This window comes from Anopheles stephensi, chromosome 2 (genome assembly GCF_013141755.1).
Source record: "Anopheles stephensi strain Indian chromosome 2, UCI_ANSTEP_V1.0, whole genome shotgun sequence".
NCBI lineage: Eukaryota > Metazoa > Arthropoda > Insecta > Diptera > Culicidae > Anopheles > Anopheles stephensi.
Window position 1 is genome coordinate 51,718,393 of NC_050202.1, and position 16,076 is coordinate 51,734,468.

Consider the following 16,076-nt stretch of genomic DNA (forward strand, 5'->3'; position numbering starts at 1 on the left):
GTTTGCAAACATCGTGAATTGTGTTTGACGCCATTTTCAAATGAGCGCTAAACGGTTTTTGATTCTCATTGACCTGAATCGCGGCTGGCTGGCGAAGAATTTGACACGAGTGAAGATTGAAGTGGAGGCTGCAAACATTATTCAATTATAGCAGCTTGTGCAATTATAGTCATCATTAGAATGTGGTTGGGAGTCGTTTTATTTACTCATTGGTGACGGGTACTAATGATCGTTGAAAGTTTATTCGAGGGAAAAGGTTTAGAAATACTTGCAGTTGGGAAGGTCTAGAGTTAAGGTTAAGGTATTTTAAGTAAATGACTGCAATGAAAAATCGTGATTTCTACTGCAATATTGTGTAGGGAATATTTATATACTTTAAATTTTAATAAAGGCAATTATTCTGAAATTGTCTTGAAAATTGGAGTACAGTGTTGGGTCCACTAGTGTAAATTGTGCATTGGAAGAGATTTATGAAAAGTTTGGAGTTCGGAATAGCACACCCAAAGAGATTGAAGTGTAAGATAAGCCATAGTTTATCGAAATAAATTATCTTTACGCATGGGGTCTTCAGGTACCAAAGCCGGGAAATGAAGGTTCAAGGGCTATGCTTGCGAAAAATTTCATACATAGAGTATGCTCTATCCGGAAGTTTTCAAACATAACCAATATCTTTGAAAAATCTATGCGATGAAATATCAAAACAAAAAGTTCCCTCAAGTAATAGAGCAAGAGGGTCTATTGCTAATAGAGCTTTGGGCCTTCAAAGGAATGCAAGTTGGGAATGTCTGCCTCATCAAATCTGCTGACCAGGGAGCATGTTTTATGTCAACCCAGGACCCTTAAAACCCTTAAGCGCTAGGGTCTCCTACAATCACCCAGTCTGCGTACCGATAAAGGAACTAAAAGTTACTGGTTGACAGAAAATATAAACCTGTTCTCCTGAGAGTACCAATGCTATCTGCAATAGCAGCACCTAACGTATCATTGCAAAAAATTATTTTGAGAATTTTCTTGAGATGGTGAAGTTAAACTTTCTCACCAAGCATCCACCTAGAGTCATAGTTTTTAGCTGGATGGCATGCAAGAATTACTTGATCGCCTGATGTATATCAACTTCTACGAAGGTCAAAACGTTGTCAGAGTCGAGCACCATGCCATGAAGTTCTTATACATAGATTTGAGGCTCCCTTGAAGAACATCCCTTAATCCGTTGGATTATTGAATTTGGGAGTTTGTAGAAGTCAGCAAAGCAACCTACCCTTTTTTGGAGATCCTGAAGTCTTTTGTAATACACTCAAGGAAGTTGGTATCTCAGGACTACATTGGAATGATGTGTTGGATCTTCTGACGTGAGCTTCAGAATATCGTTGATAAACATGGGGAAAACATAGATCAATATCCCTCAAACTTGAAGCCATTAATATCCCTCCATTGACATTTTGAATATTTTTAGCACTTTGCTATACATCTATAGAGGATTTATGTTCTTGAGCATAAAAATTGATGTCACTATTGTCAGTTTATAATTTCTAAGTAATACTATAACTATTCATGATACAGATTATTCTTAGCTATTATTTAAACTTGTAACATTAGCCAATATCTTATTGTGTCACGTACAAAGTTTCTCAAACAATATTCAAAAGCAATTTAACCTTTTCACGCGTGTTCACCCCGTCAACATACCCTCCTAACTCCACTCCTCCCTCCCAACATTCCCTGTGACAACCATGTGCAAAAGCGCACCTTTCGGCGCACACAAATCATCGCCACATTATGTCATCTCACACCGGTATTAGTGCCACCTCATGCGTGTGCGCCTGAGAAAGTCATTCATTTTCTTTTTCGAACCACCTTGTGCAAAGTAAACTCTCAATCGTGGAGGGCTTCCACCGGCACGCAACCGAGCAGGGGATTGGTTTGGCAATTTTACGCCCGCTGTCCCACAAATGAGTGTGTCCCGAAAATTAACCCCGCAAAACAATAGCGAATGGGGTGAACGAACGAACCGGGTAATTTTGGCACAATTGGCAGCTTATTTACGCCGCTGGAAGCCGGTCTTTTAGGTGTTCAAGGTGAGTAGATGTGCTTTTGCTCCGTAGTGGGTGAGATGATGATGGACTCGTTGACAGATTAATTGGCATTATTTGTTGGGTGTAGAAGTTCAAAATAGTCGCGTTAGCTGATAATACAAAAGAAAACAGAAATTGTCTGTCTGTAAACATAAGGGCGAAAGTTGTATGATGTAAAGCTAACCGAGCGTTTCCGTTTGGCCCGTTTGGTCATCGGTCGTCGTGTTAATATGGCTTCCTTCTCCCCAAAATCAAGCGCGTTTATCTCATCTCGTCTCGGCTATGGTTGACTGAAGAGTCGTGTTTTACGTACATTTGTCAAAAATATAGGTGTCAATGTTGGAGGCTTGATAAAGCCGGTCCCCACCCAAAACCACACGACTCTTTGCATAATCGACCGCATAACTCCCAAAGCTCATAGAAAACGGAACCTGAATATCTGGTGGTCCAAGACGACCACTGCATAGTCTTGTAGATGCACCGTTCCGAACCATTGGTTAACGCAACCAACACAGCAAACATTATCAAACAAACCCAACGCACCGTAAAAACGAACACAATGACAGCTTGTTTGCCGAAAACTCACCGAAAGTGTGACAAAGCGTGTACTTCCGCCGGGTGCGTACGGTTTTGTTCGGAAGTAGCACCTCGTTGTTGGCAGTGTGTGCCGAAACCGGCAATTTATGGTAATCATGCATCGATCGATTACTGACGCTTAAAATTGATCGTTTAGCTCTTGTAATCAAGGCTGCTAATCAAACAATAAAACTAAAGAAACACGCCGAGGACCACGAGTTGGCTGGACAGCAAATTATAACGATTGCCCATGATCGCTCGATAATGGATTGTGGCGCACGACAAACTAAAGACCAGGTTCGATGTAAGTCTGGTGCTGGGATTTCTGAGCAGCAGTTCCAGCAGTAGCGAGGACAGTTGGAGAAAGCGATAAAATCGATCCTATCCGTTATCGCCATTTTGAAGTTTGATCGGGTGTGTTAATCTATCCACGTGTTAGATAATGTGCGCTGAGGTCTGTGTTATCGTGGAACTCGGGTAAACTGTTGCATAAAGCATTTACTAAATTATAGCAGTGAGGTAGCACGATTGCCAATTGGACCTACAGTAGCATAACCTCAAAAAAATGTCTAAAACACGGTCCAGAAATCGGCTGAGCCACGACATCCATTCCGGTGGGCCATATTAATTATGTACTGCGGACGTTCTTAAATCACCGGACTCGCCGGTTTGGTTCACTGTTTATTGCACTCCACCCGGCGATTCCTGCCGTTACTTCATATCGCGTCCACGAGCTTTAAAAGCCCAATCGCGAAAAACCGTGATCGCGTCCCATTTATCGAAACGTGATCGATCTGTTTCCTTCTGTCTCACCATTGCTGCCGTTCGGTCCCGTCCCCGGACTGCAATTTTGCAGTTCCGTTCATTTTGGGTAGGGAAAAGCATCACCCCGTGCCTCTTGCTACCGCGCACCCCGTTAGATGGCGCTTGGCTTGTGGTGTGCAAGCAAGCCTCCGCGCGAGCGTTGTAAATTTTACGCCGAATTCCCTTCCAGCAGGGTCGTCCATTTCCGCTTTCAATTTTGCGTGACGTTTGGGCACGCAAAAGGTACCCGCAACAAAATGCGAGCGCTGTCTCGGAGTTGGTGTGTGTTGCTGGTCGTCATGCGCTCGATGAGCAGAGTGTTTTGGACACGATCGTACGACCATCGACCGCAATTTCCTGCTGCTCCGTGCGTGCACAGTGGATCGAATTTGATCCACCGCAGCGTAAAAGCTGGTCCGGTTGATCCATCCGGCCGGTAGAATATGCTGGGCAGTGCCGCGCACCAACGCTCCAGAAGATGTTGCTGTTTTCTGGCGGGGTTATGGTTGGTAAAAGCAATGGTTGTTGCGCAACGGAGGCATTCGCTCTTTCTCCATACCTTACTGCTTGTCCGGCAAACGGTCTGCAGCGGTTGCGTCAATGTCCACGGCAGGGATTCGGGTTTGCGTGTCAATTGGAGGGTACTACCTGTGACCTGTGCCTTATAAATCTGGCCTTTCCGATGGTGTAATGGCTGACCGGGCGTCATGATCTTCACTGAAAGTTTGGGGAGGTGGAGAAGAAGTTGGGAGAAGGTGAACGAGAGGAAGGAGGAAAAGAAAATCCACCAGCCGGGTGAAAGTAAAGACGAGCTCATGAGCTTAGACCGAGGGTAAAGTGCTCGGCTTTTTGGAAGGTCCATGAGAGCGTGCGGATTGTTTTGCTTATGCCCGGTGGTCCTTGGATGGCTTCTGAAGTTTGGTTATGAAGAGTTGGAGGTATGGGTTTTAATCCAAACAAACAACCAGAAAATGCTTGAAGTGTGGGTAGTGTGGTAGCGGACTGCTGCTATAAAGATAAATAAACATTGCTCAATGATGTGAATGTACTGCATGGCGTTGAAGCCCACGCTAGAACTTGATGGTAGCCGTACAATGTTATGAAAGCATTACATATTTGTTTCAATAACTGCTGTCAGCATTGGAGGTCTTGTCCAGACATGCGTTTGAGTATTTGACAGCTGACGATCTGTGGCTATGGTTTCATCTCCCATTCTCGTTCTACGTAATATGATGGCCACTATTGATCTATGCAACAGATCAGGAGATCGATGAAAAGATCATGAAAACGATCCACTACTATAATTATAAGGTTTACTATGATTCGGTAGCTGAGCTATTACTTAAGTGACGGTTTATGGCATAGATGAATGTCAGGCTCAGCATATGAGAAAAAAAGTGATGAGGGTTGTTGTGCAAGATCAATCATCAGATCAATGAAGGGACCGTTGTTGCAATAATGTTAATAGGAAATGTACTGAAACTTGAAACATGGAATTCTAAGTATTCTACACTAAGACATTGTTATAGCATTTATTTATAGCAAATTCAAAATTCATGCTTGAAAGGTTTAACTTAAGCACGAGCCTTACTTTGCAATTACTTCAGCATCTTCTCATCTCTCTTAAATCACAATCCAATGTTCGCAATTGGTTTCGCTGCTTCTCTGCCACGCTCCGTGCCATAATTCCCTGTCATGCCACCGGGGGCCTCTAATGGTGAACAATTACGGAATATCATCCTCACCGCGCACAGCGCACATCAGCTCACGGCCCGTTTGGCAGCACGTATTTGTTTCACCGTGCATGTAGCTTACGAACAGTTTCAGATTCAGTAATACCATCGATTTGAATCGAAAGTACACGCCGGCCTCGGTTCGTTTTCACTTTCGTCCACGATCGTACGATCCATCGGCGCAACATGTGTGATGGGTAGTGAACTGCGTTCGACGGGTTCATCGCTTACCGTTTCTGTTTCAAGTCTTCGGTAGGAAGAAAGTGATTTATGGGTGAGCTGTGCCGAGGTAAAATCTCTGCCCGTGTGCGAATACGTCAAGATGGTACGTCGTCGTTCCCCTTACTAATCGAGTTTTTATCATCAGCTTAGGATTTTTGCTCGAAAAGGTCCCGAAAAAGGGGATTGACTGTAGGATAAGAGAAAAGATTGCAATTATGATGTCTGTTTTCGCGATGTTGCTCTTGACGAAGGAGAGAGAAAGAGAGAGTGTCAAGGATTGTTGGAACTAAAGGATTGATTGCATAAGCTTTTTAAATGCGATACTGAGCACTTCGATCGATGCTGATCGTTTTGATCAAGTGACTGGTCGGGTATAATCTTCAAACCAGCTCGCCCGATTTGGTGGCAGATTGACCGTTAGGTCGTTGGGTTAATGGGATGGAAAGTCTCGCCAAAATCCTCCTGGAAGCAACTTGCGCTACAGCCTCGTTGGGTAAAAGCTCTTGAGATTTGCAAAGCGTCAGGTGATGTGAAGTGTTGTTGCCTGATCAAATCCATTGATAGGCCCAAAGTGACGGCAAATTGTTGCACATGGTTGTACCCACTTGTGTCCTGCCTCTTATCCATGATAGCAGAAAACCAATACTCTAAGCCGGGTGACCAATGGCATTACATCCGGAGCTGATTGCAGACGTTTTGTCTTCCCAAACCGTGGTGCTCTTGTTGGGTAATCGAGGTTTGGTGAGTTTTGTTTTCGCCCAGCATTTCTGCTGCTGATATGCGAATCCGACCGGACAAGAAAAGTGCTTCTCATGTGGGAAATAAATCATGTTGCCGTTTAAGTGATGTCCGTTGCCTTCCCGACCACTCCGCAGCCGCCACTCACTAATTTATGCAAAAGAAATTGCAAACTGCCCACACAACTTTCACTCTCGGGACTCTCCGGGAGACTTGCCTCAATTTTCCTTTCAACAGCCTGGGAAATCGAACCGAGGGCGCTCCCATTTTCGTTTTATCCGTTCGGCACTTGGCACGAGGGCGCTCGCTGAGGTCGGTGGGATGGTTCTGCTTATGGTCATGCAATATTTTATCTCCTGTGCTCCCGCGGCTCAATATAGATCACCGTTCGAAGTTGTTTCCGCACGAGCGATTGCGTGGAAATGGAGATTAAGGTGACCATTCATCTCTCCTCATCTGGCCGTGCATTGCATGTGCAGTGCAACGCAATCGACATCATTACGGTGCGTTACGTAAAAAGGCGCATAGACGCACTGGTGAGTGCTCGGGACGCCCTCGCAACCTACGCCAGCATAAGTGAGGCTGCTTCGGGAGCATAGCAGGCATTTCATTATGCTTGCTTGTGAGACCATTTAGAAAGAGAAGGCACGCAGACGAAGACGATTACCTTCCAAGTGTCCGAGGCGTCCAAAGTTGAAGGGTTGGCTCGTTCCGAAAAGAATCGCACCGAAAGAGAAAACCGGTTCACATCGGCGAGCGTTGCCATTGTGTAAGGTGACCGAGGAAGAAAGTACTCCGGCCCCAGTTACCTCTCACCGTGACAACAGGTATCCAACAGGATCCCGCCAATCGGTACTTGAAGACGCGCACGAGCAGAGAACTGTAGCATAAGCGCGTAATCGTTGTGTTTCTTCTTCCTCTGCTGGCAATGAGATGGAAGGCACGTAAGGCACCGGCAGAGCAGCAACCACGAGTTCGAGATTTCGTCGACCACTCCCGGCCACGATTAAAAGTTCAATGTCTTTCTTTCCGCTTGTTGTGTGTTGCACAAGCTCGTGTACGGGATATTCTTGAGATGATGCTGTGGCGAATGGAAGATGACAAGGAATGCAACTCTTGGATGCGTGGCTTTATGTCTAGATCATCTCGTGCTGGATTTTTAGAGAATTTTTATGTTTTGATGCGCAATAATAATGCTTTCCCTTCTTTTCTCTTCCATTCTCCAGATGCGAAAACTGCGTGAGACAGAACCATGTAGCGGAACTATCAGCCATAGCAACAGCAATAACAGCATCCAATCCGTCACCGACGATTATGAACAGCTGGAAACGAAAGAAACTCTGGAGCTGACCATTGTCACCGCGACAACCACGACGACCGCCGTCCCGGCAGCGGAAGAAGCATCACTACATGACTGCAGCTGCCGTACGACGCGGAACACAAGTGAAACACCACAAGTGAATAATCTAACCCTAGCGATAGAAACAACGACGTGCGGCAACGATGAGGCTGAACGGCCAACGCTGGTAAGGAAGAATGCTCATTCGGTAGCATTTGATACAACTTTAAGCGTTTTTGTTTTGTTTTTCTTTGCTCTATCCAGTCGCACGAATTATGTAAACGAACCAAGGAAGCTCACAATAACGACAACAATAGTGTCTGCAGCGTAGTACTAGAATCGAAGGTCAGTGCGCCTTACTTTGCACCGGAAGCACCAGACACAGTCGCCCCGCGAACGATCGTCTCTATCGAGTGCCAACAAGCGTCCTTCAGTTCCGATCCGGACTCAGCCCTTTCCTCGATGAGTCCGCAACCGAACAGCTTTACCGGTGACGCACCGCAGGACGATCCTTGGAACGTTCAGCATGGGCCGATAGTCCGGGACGACGGGAAGCTGGCAAGGATTAAGCTGGAGCTCGATGAAATGCAGCAGCGATATGATACGCTTAACCGGGACTACACGCTTGCCAAGGAACAGATCGATCAGCTCGAGCAGGAGCTGGTGAAGGTATGTATGTAGGAGGTCTTATGCAAAAAATACCTGACTGAATGGATTGTTTGATTGATCTCTTTTAGGCAACACAAGCTTCGCGCGAACAAGGCAAATTGAACGAACGCATCGCATACCTCGTCAAGGTAAGTGTCCAGCGTAAGGTTTCATGTTTGTTAAGGTTTTATGAGGATCATCCATTGCATAAAGCTTTAAAACAGTTTAGAAAATATTCAAACTTGGTTTACAAACGCGAGAGCTAGCGTGTAAGTGTTTCGAGCAGTGTGTCTTGGATAGAAAGGTGCTCGAATATTTTTAAAATCGAATCTACTCTTTATTTTTCAATTATTTTGTAAATGAACGATTAAAGAAGCTTGTTATACTGAGAAATTCCTTTTTTATTACATTATTTACAGCGCGAGGAAGACCTGCTAAAGGAAAGTCACGAGTTGCGGGAGCAAAATGAACTGCTCGAATTCCGCATCATCGAGCTCGAGGAGAGCCATGACAAGGTAAGTTCACATATAGATGGCGCTCTCAGATTCGGGCCTTGCTCGAAAGAGCCGTTGAATATTTTCAAAATCAAACCGATCGAATTAATTCTACTTTATTAGGTTTCTAAATACATTCTCAACACAAAAAGTAGAATTTATTTTAAAAAAGTTTTATTTATTCATTTTTTAAAATCTTACTGAATAAGTTAGAATGATATTTTGATATTGAGTCGAAGAAAAAATGTTAGAGTCCACATGTCTACATTGGACAACTCAATCTATTTGGTGACGGGTACCGGGTGCAAATTAATCATTCGCCAGTCCCACGGCAGATTTTTGGCCCCCTTTTGCTCCCCTAGTCACTTGAACGTTAATTTGTGTAATATTGCCCCCAGACTATTTGCAAACTGCCGTCGATCCCGGCACAAACCTTGGAGCAAATAATTGGATTAGGAGTTGGACAATAACTCATTGGCTTACGGTGGTGTTATTTGTGAGCCAGTTTTGAATGATAGTGTTTGTGGAGTTGCTACAAAAATTGCATTGGCACCAAAAATCGACCATGAAATGATGGATGGCGCTTTATGACGGTGCATGAACTGGATCAACTGGGAGTTTCATTTTGATTGTTGATTCTTGGGTCGACGATGCATTCTCGATTCGCTGATTTGGTGTTCCGATTAGAATTTGTTGGAAGTGGTAGCGTTCTTCAGAGTATCTTGAATCTCTTTTGAGTATGTATCTTGAGGGCTAGTTCTGATTTATATACTTACTTGAATATGGGAATGGTTCGACGGAGATTACCTTGAGTTAAATTTATTCTTCATCAATTTTTCGTTAGTTTTATAGGCATCAATATCATAATTCTACATTTGTCAGCATATGTAGGCCGATAATTGATTCCTGTCAGCTGTTTCAGATAAAATATTGCCTATCCCCGATGAACCACTTTGAATCAAATTTGCAAAGCTTCCCACCTGTTGGCGTCTAAGCTAATTAAAGATTAGCGTCCAAGATATGGCGTTGGACACTCCACAGCTACTAACATCGTTATTTTCGGCACAAAACCATGGCACCGCATGTCTGCACGCCCCACCATGATTATTGCCGATTAGAATCTCAACATTCCATGGGATCAGTTTCATTAGCACACGATTAGCGCTTTCCCTCCACTTGAGGAACGATCACGACGCAGTGCACGAATCCACCAAGCCCACGACAAAACACTCCATCACGCACGCTTTAGACCTTTTTGCTCCGGAAAGCTCATCCCATCGCCAGACTTCCAAAAGTGCTATCATCAACAATACAACACACAACGCCTCCACAAACGTACTACCATAAAAGTATGTCGAGTGGATATGTATCTCCGTGTGGTGAGATGATTATGGATTAGATCGCATCCTCGTGGTTCGTGTGCCGTACCGATATGCTGTAGTATGCTGTGCGTCAACAGTCGGCTAAGCGTCAACAGTCGGTGATCGGCTGTCACATCGGCCAAGAAAAACACATCGGCTCAAAGGCGACCGCAAGACGACCGGCCTGTCAGTGACTAATCGAGCGCAAACATGGTCCCAGGTCCAAATCGATGCGGACTCCCTTAATGATTTGTTGGTTTGCGGGTTGCCCAGTGCCGTTGGTGCTGCTGCTGCTTTTTTCTTCTCACACGGATGGTGGTCGATGGTCAGCGCAACATTTTATGCTCGTACCAACGGAGGGCTCCATCCCAGAGGCTCGGCGCATGATTCAACTAAACGTCAAGTGGGGCTCGCGCTTTTTTTTGCCACCTCGACTCTCCAGAATGTTGCGATACCGATCGTTGCATGAATGAAGTGACCGGTGGAGTCGATCTCGGGTCTCTTAGGAGCATAATGGAGCGAACTATCCAAGTGGATTCGTTTCCCACCCAAGGATACCGCCCGCTCACCCATACAGGTGTGGTGTATTGTCCACCGCGCGCTCTGTCTACCGTTTCCCCCAAACGCGTCAAATTTGGTTCGCAGCTTTGGTGGGGTCCCGATACTTCTAGACATTGGATTAGTCATAATTTAAACACTCTACCGTGCGTTTGCAAGTGTGTGGTGTTGGGCTACGGTCGCTATTGACATAGGAGTCTCTGTCTGCCTTTTGCTGCATGTTTCAAACGATTCGCATAAGCCCGACGGCCATTCGCTGCTTTTGATCTCTTGACAGGACCAGCATGGGACGCGATCTTGTGCACCGCGTAGTACCGCCCGGGTCCACCGCACAGTTTAGTGTTTGGCGACTGTTCGTTTTCAAAACGGGAGGGAGATTTATGGAGACCGGCTGGCCAGTCTCCAAAACTCCGTCGTTGGTGGCAGTGCCTCTAAGCGATTGCTAATTAGTCATTTAGTTGCTCTCGATTGGGCGAACGAATGTTGGGTTCTATAAAACGTTTTTGTATAGAAAAACGTTTAAAAAGATTGGTTAAAAGTTACTAGTTGTTGAATTTTATGACATTGTTCACCTTTTTTTTTCTGCGGGAAACTGGTTTCCACCACTTCAACTTTGACCTAACCCACTTGTCAAAGCTGAAGGTTTAGCTCAGTGCTTAAAATCCTCCCACGATGGATAACTTTGTTCCAAGACTCGGTTCGGATTAGCACACGTAATAAATACCGGCCCTGAACGGTTCTTGCCGCTTCCGCGAGTGGGGCAAACTTTATGCCACCCTTTAATCTTATCAACCCTTCGCGGGACCAAAGATGAGCGCCCTTTGATCGTGCGCCGTCAAGCGTTCTCGCACAAAGAAAGCCCGGGGTTCGGTGTGATTTAGTGATAGTGGATGAATTTTCCAGCGTCGTATTAAATCACTATTTATAATAGAAATTTATAGCATGGGAAATTGAGGTATTTTTCCTATATTTTGAAGGTACTTTCATATGCAATGAAAGGTTCAAGAGCTTTCAGCTGTGTCTCGAAATGTAAATCAAATGTTAAGCTAACCGCTCGTATTCACTTTAAGCTGATCTTCTTTGAGTCTTTGTTCAGAGAGATTTCAATGAAGCGACAGAGAACGTGTCAGGTACATAGCTTAAACTCGTCGCATGGATAACATTTTCCCAGGATGCCTGCAACTAGGGGAAGAAATGCCCAAGGCTGTCTGGAATGAAATTAATTCAACACATTAAAATTATTTTGCATAAGTGTTATTTTAACACCGTCAAGCAATTTTTCTCCATAATTATCTGAGTTTTATTAAAAAAAATTAAAAAAAAAATTTATTTAAAAGTTAAAAAAAAATATTTAAGCGAATCATTGTAGCTTGAAGATCTGTAAATGGAAAATCTTATTTCGCTTTAATTTAAATGTTATAGAAACAATTTTCTTCCGAACACTTATCAAATGCGTATGTTGGAAGCTACTTTATCAAAACTTCAAATTCGGCTACACTCTGGTCATACTCCACCCGATTGTCTTAAAACAACTCAAGCGCCTGGCGCTAGCGCCAGAAGTCGCCTCACCTCGTTTACAACCTTTCCGCTTCCGTTGCTGCCCACCGCACCCCTTCTTTGTTTCCTTCCACACCGGGCCCGCTTTTTGGCTGCGCCATGTAGCATTCTCCCACCCCTTCTACGAGACGCGCAACGATACACGGCACACGAGTGCGCGAGCCTTGCACGGCAGCATGCTCACGCGTTTGTCGCGCGCTCACAGTTGTGGACTCGTTTGCGCGGGCGTCGGTCGCTTTCGATTGATCTGAAACAGTTTTGGGAGGAGGTTCGTCGCTGAAACTGAGGCTGTCGCTCGTTGAAGTCTTTCGATACAGACGAGCTCATCCGATCTGTGGAGCGTGTTTGCAAGTGAAAGAAATGAAAAGTGCGATCAAAACCGACACCCGGCAGTAGTGAATATGGTGATCAATCAGCGTGAAAGTCAGCCACTTTTAATTGCCACTGACAATGATTGATGCTTCTGGCTCGGGTTTTGTCTAGGAAGCATTGTGATCTTGGTAAAGTGTTCAGTTTGCACACATCAGAGCAGTATTGAACGCGTGAAGAAGTGATCGAGATCGCGTCTAATGCTAGGATAATACAGATTGGTGACTGTATAAAATAGAAAAAAGGCAAACAAAATCGCTTCCCTCCAAAAGTTGCACACTGACCTACCCGGGTTGGAATTGGGTAAAGCGGATCAAATAAGCTCAACGGTGCCGAAGTCGTAAAGTTCGTAGTTTGTGTTTATGGTAATGAATGTATCCGTTTTTGGGATCGGCAGCACTGGTGTGTGACACATTTAGCTGTTGAGCATCTTACAACCTTGCTAACGCGAAGATATCGTCGCCAGTGTGATTAGTGACTTTGCTGTTGTTGATGGTGTTGGGGGAAGTTAAACCTCACACAGTGAACATGCTGCTGATTCCATCATCGTCAAAGTCAGCTGGTTGTAGTGGTGATGAAGTTATGATGAGTGTGATCATTGTGTCGTCCGACGAGCGAGAGTGAAAACAAATTGCGGTTAAAATAATCCAACAACTCTTAGACGTGAAGAGGATCACTGTCCATGCCGTAGCAATAGGATGCTGAACAAATTACGTGGATTGTATTGCTGTCGGAATTGTCACTTGATAATCTTCGGAGAGATCGTAATCGATAGGATGTCACTGATCGGTCCTCACTAGACGCAAATAGACACCAAAAGTCGGCAGTCCGTAGACAACTCTTTTGATATGGCGATTGTTCGACTGCATGAGGTTTGTGTATTAAGTTAAGCAACAAGCAATATTTTAAATTCAATTTGACCGTTGAAAAGTGTTTTAAAGTTAGGTCAAACATGTTTTCTATCCTTCTACTTTACATCTTTCTCTAATTTTGTCCCTCGTTTCTGCAAATTTCAAACTTCCCGGAACCTTACATCAAGCTCTACACACACGTTTCTGTCGCAACCTTCCACGGTAACCTCGGCCACCGGGTTTGGGTCAGACGTCCCCGCCGATGGCTAGCGCTCATGCGAATTACAATAATTTACCACTCTAATATCTCAATCACACATTGGCGTGGCGGCATCGTTCCATAAATCATGGCATTTTTCCTTTCTTAAGTGCGCCCATTTGCTCGAACCACCAATGTATGTATGTCGCTCACAGAAACAAACAAAGAGCTGCACGGTTGGAAAGCACAGTATGAATAATGGAAGCGGCGAGGAAAAGACTGCACCACAGCACACACACACACACAAAAAACGGTACTCGGCTTTTGGCCTTCGTTCTAGGACCGGTAGGTGAAATGAGGCAAATTATGAGCACTGAGCCTTCTAATAACAGTGCGTCTAATAAGAAGTTAAAGGCACGGCGTTGAGGGCCACAGCACCACAGTTTGAACCGTAGAACGGTTGGCAGGTCTTCGGGTGTTGTTCGGGTAATGTAAATACAATTTGTTCGATCTAATTTCAGTTTTTCACCTCAATTTCTTTGAAGGTGGCAGTTGGAGGTAAAGCAACCTTCTTTTCTTATGTTTTTTAAACACAAGGTTGAAGAAGTAAGGCTGATTCTTTTGTAAAGAACTGCTCAAGAAATCTTTGTCCGCTTCGTTAAAGAAATCCAATTATACAGACTGATCGTTTAACCTTAATTCAAGAATTGAAAACTGTATTCCTACTTGTAACTCTTTAACGGAAGGGATCACGACCCCGATGGCGATTCTGTGACTAAGATAACAAAACTGTATTCCCCAACATTGCCCCATTTTTCCGTCACCCAAGACGCTATGGGAAACGTCGCCATGGAATGTAGGCTTGCATAGCTCGGGTGCTGTGCTTGTTCTGACCAGCAGCAACTCACACGGTGCGCCTCACTCGGGGTATGACTCAACAAAAGATCGTTAAAATAGCTTTCTTTAACTGTGTTTTTCGAAGCTTGAGATAGATGGCCGATGGCTTGACAGAATCATAAATTAAAGCATAAATTTAAGTCCGCGTATTAGGTAGATCATGTAGCTTTGCGTTTTTTTATAGCGATGGATAACCTGCCAACCTGTATAATGCTGTAGTGTTGTGATCAGTCTTGGAGGCTACTGTTTTTTCGCCTTCCAAGTAGTTTAAGCTACGGTAGGTCGGTGACATGAGCAGTCCACAGCGGTGCGTGTGTTTTCGTGCGTGATGTGAGCGATCGATCGAGAGTTCCGCGCACCAATGGGCATTGCGTTGCCCAAGGAAGACATGCTCGCGTCGGATAACTAACACCGCAAGCACACACAAACACACACACCACTAATTAAAGATTTGTTGAACACTTTTAACTACTGGGAACGATGCTCCCGCCGTTTTGTGGCTGATGATAGCTGGGGTTTTTAGGTGCGTGCGTTGAAAAACCATGACCGTGACAGCACCGACAACAAACAGCAGAAAATGCAGTTGAACGAACTTGCTGACACAAGGTGGAGGCGGTATGGGTTACAGTTAAGCTTTAGCGTACGCTACTGGGTTCTGGGTTTTACGGGGGAGAATTTTCACCGTGAGACAATTAGTATGTGATGCGATACACTCCCAGCGGCTGGCTTCTTGATTGCCGTAGATAAGGAGGAATTCGTTTTCAGAAATAATTACACCCGAATTGTCGGCAGTGCAAGGGTGCATGCAGAGGGCGAACTTTAAACGAAGACAAGCCTCGCTTTTCTCAGGGGTGAACGAAATTATTGCTATCGGGAGCTTAAGACAAGGTTAACGGTTGTGACGACTGGTGTGACCTTAGGGTGTAACGTGGAAGCAGATGGTGCGTTGGGCGATGTTTCAGTTGATTAGACACAATTTGTGTTTGCTCAAGCTATGAGAACGGTTAAGACATCGAATTTCACAGATGGTTACAGTTGAACGTTTAAAATAATTATTTTCTTGGTAAAAACGGAAGTTAACTGAACAGAGGTAGTTATTGCGACCTGATCTCCACATGAACTTTGATGAAATATTACTACAATATATGGGACACCACTCTTACGCTCTGAAGTAATGAGAGAAACAAGCGTTTACTTATGTCTAACCTTAGTTCAGACCAACACGATCACAAGTAAATTATGTCAAAGCTAGTGAGCCATTAGCATTCATCTATAAAGCTCCAGTAAAATGTTTCTTGATCCTTTGTATTTTGAAATAATTGAACTGTTGTCTTCTTTGTCCAATAATTCAATATGCATCAGGATTCCTTTATAATTCGTCAGAATTGGTAGAGCCTGACTCTAACTGTTGGGGCAATCCGGAGGCTGAGATGATAGTGGCGCCGGTCTTCACACGGCAGGATCGAAATCAAATGCTATTCGGACCGCCTTTCTGTACGCAGGACTGACCATCCAAATATCTCGACTCGCCACTGATGGGCGGAAGCTCAGACTTAGCTTATTTGAAAACTCTGGATATGGATACATTGATACTCTTCATCTATTATCCTCGTTAGACATTGATATTTCGAATGAAGTTTTTAGACTCAGATAACTCC

At 44.5% G+C, this 16,076-nt stretch overlaps 1 protein-coding gene across 6 annotated transcripts in view; it reads left to right on the forward strand.

Moving 5' to 3' along the window:
• Positions 1-16,076, forward strand: part of LOC118502661 (restin homolog) — a 94,578-nt gene that overhangs the window by 73,234 nt on the left and 5,268 nt on the right. For all 6 annotated transcript variants that reach the window (XM_036035114.1, XM_036035115.1, XM_036035116.1 and 3 more), the window contains 4 exons: positions 7,372-7,671; positions 7,749-8,153; positions 8,222-8,281; positions 8,552-8,647. In XM_036035114.1, coding sequence (XP_035891007.1) covers positions 7,372-7,671; positions 7,749-8,153; positions 8,222-8,281; positions 8,552-8,647 — 861 coding nt within the window. The remainder of the gene's footprint in view (positions 1-7,371; positions 7,672-7,748; positions 8,154-8,221; positions 8,282-8,551; positions 8,648-16,076) is intronic.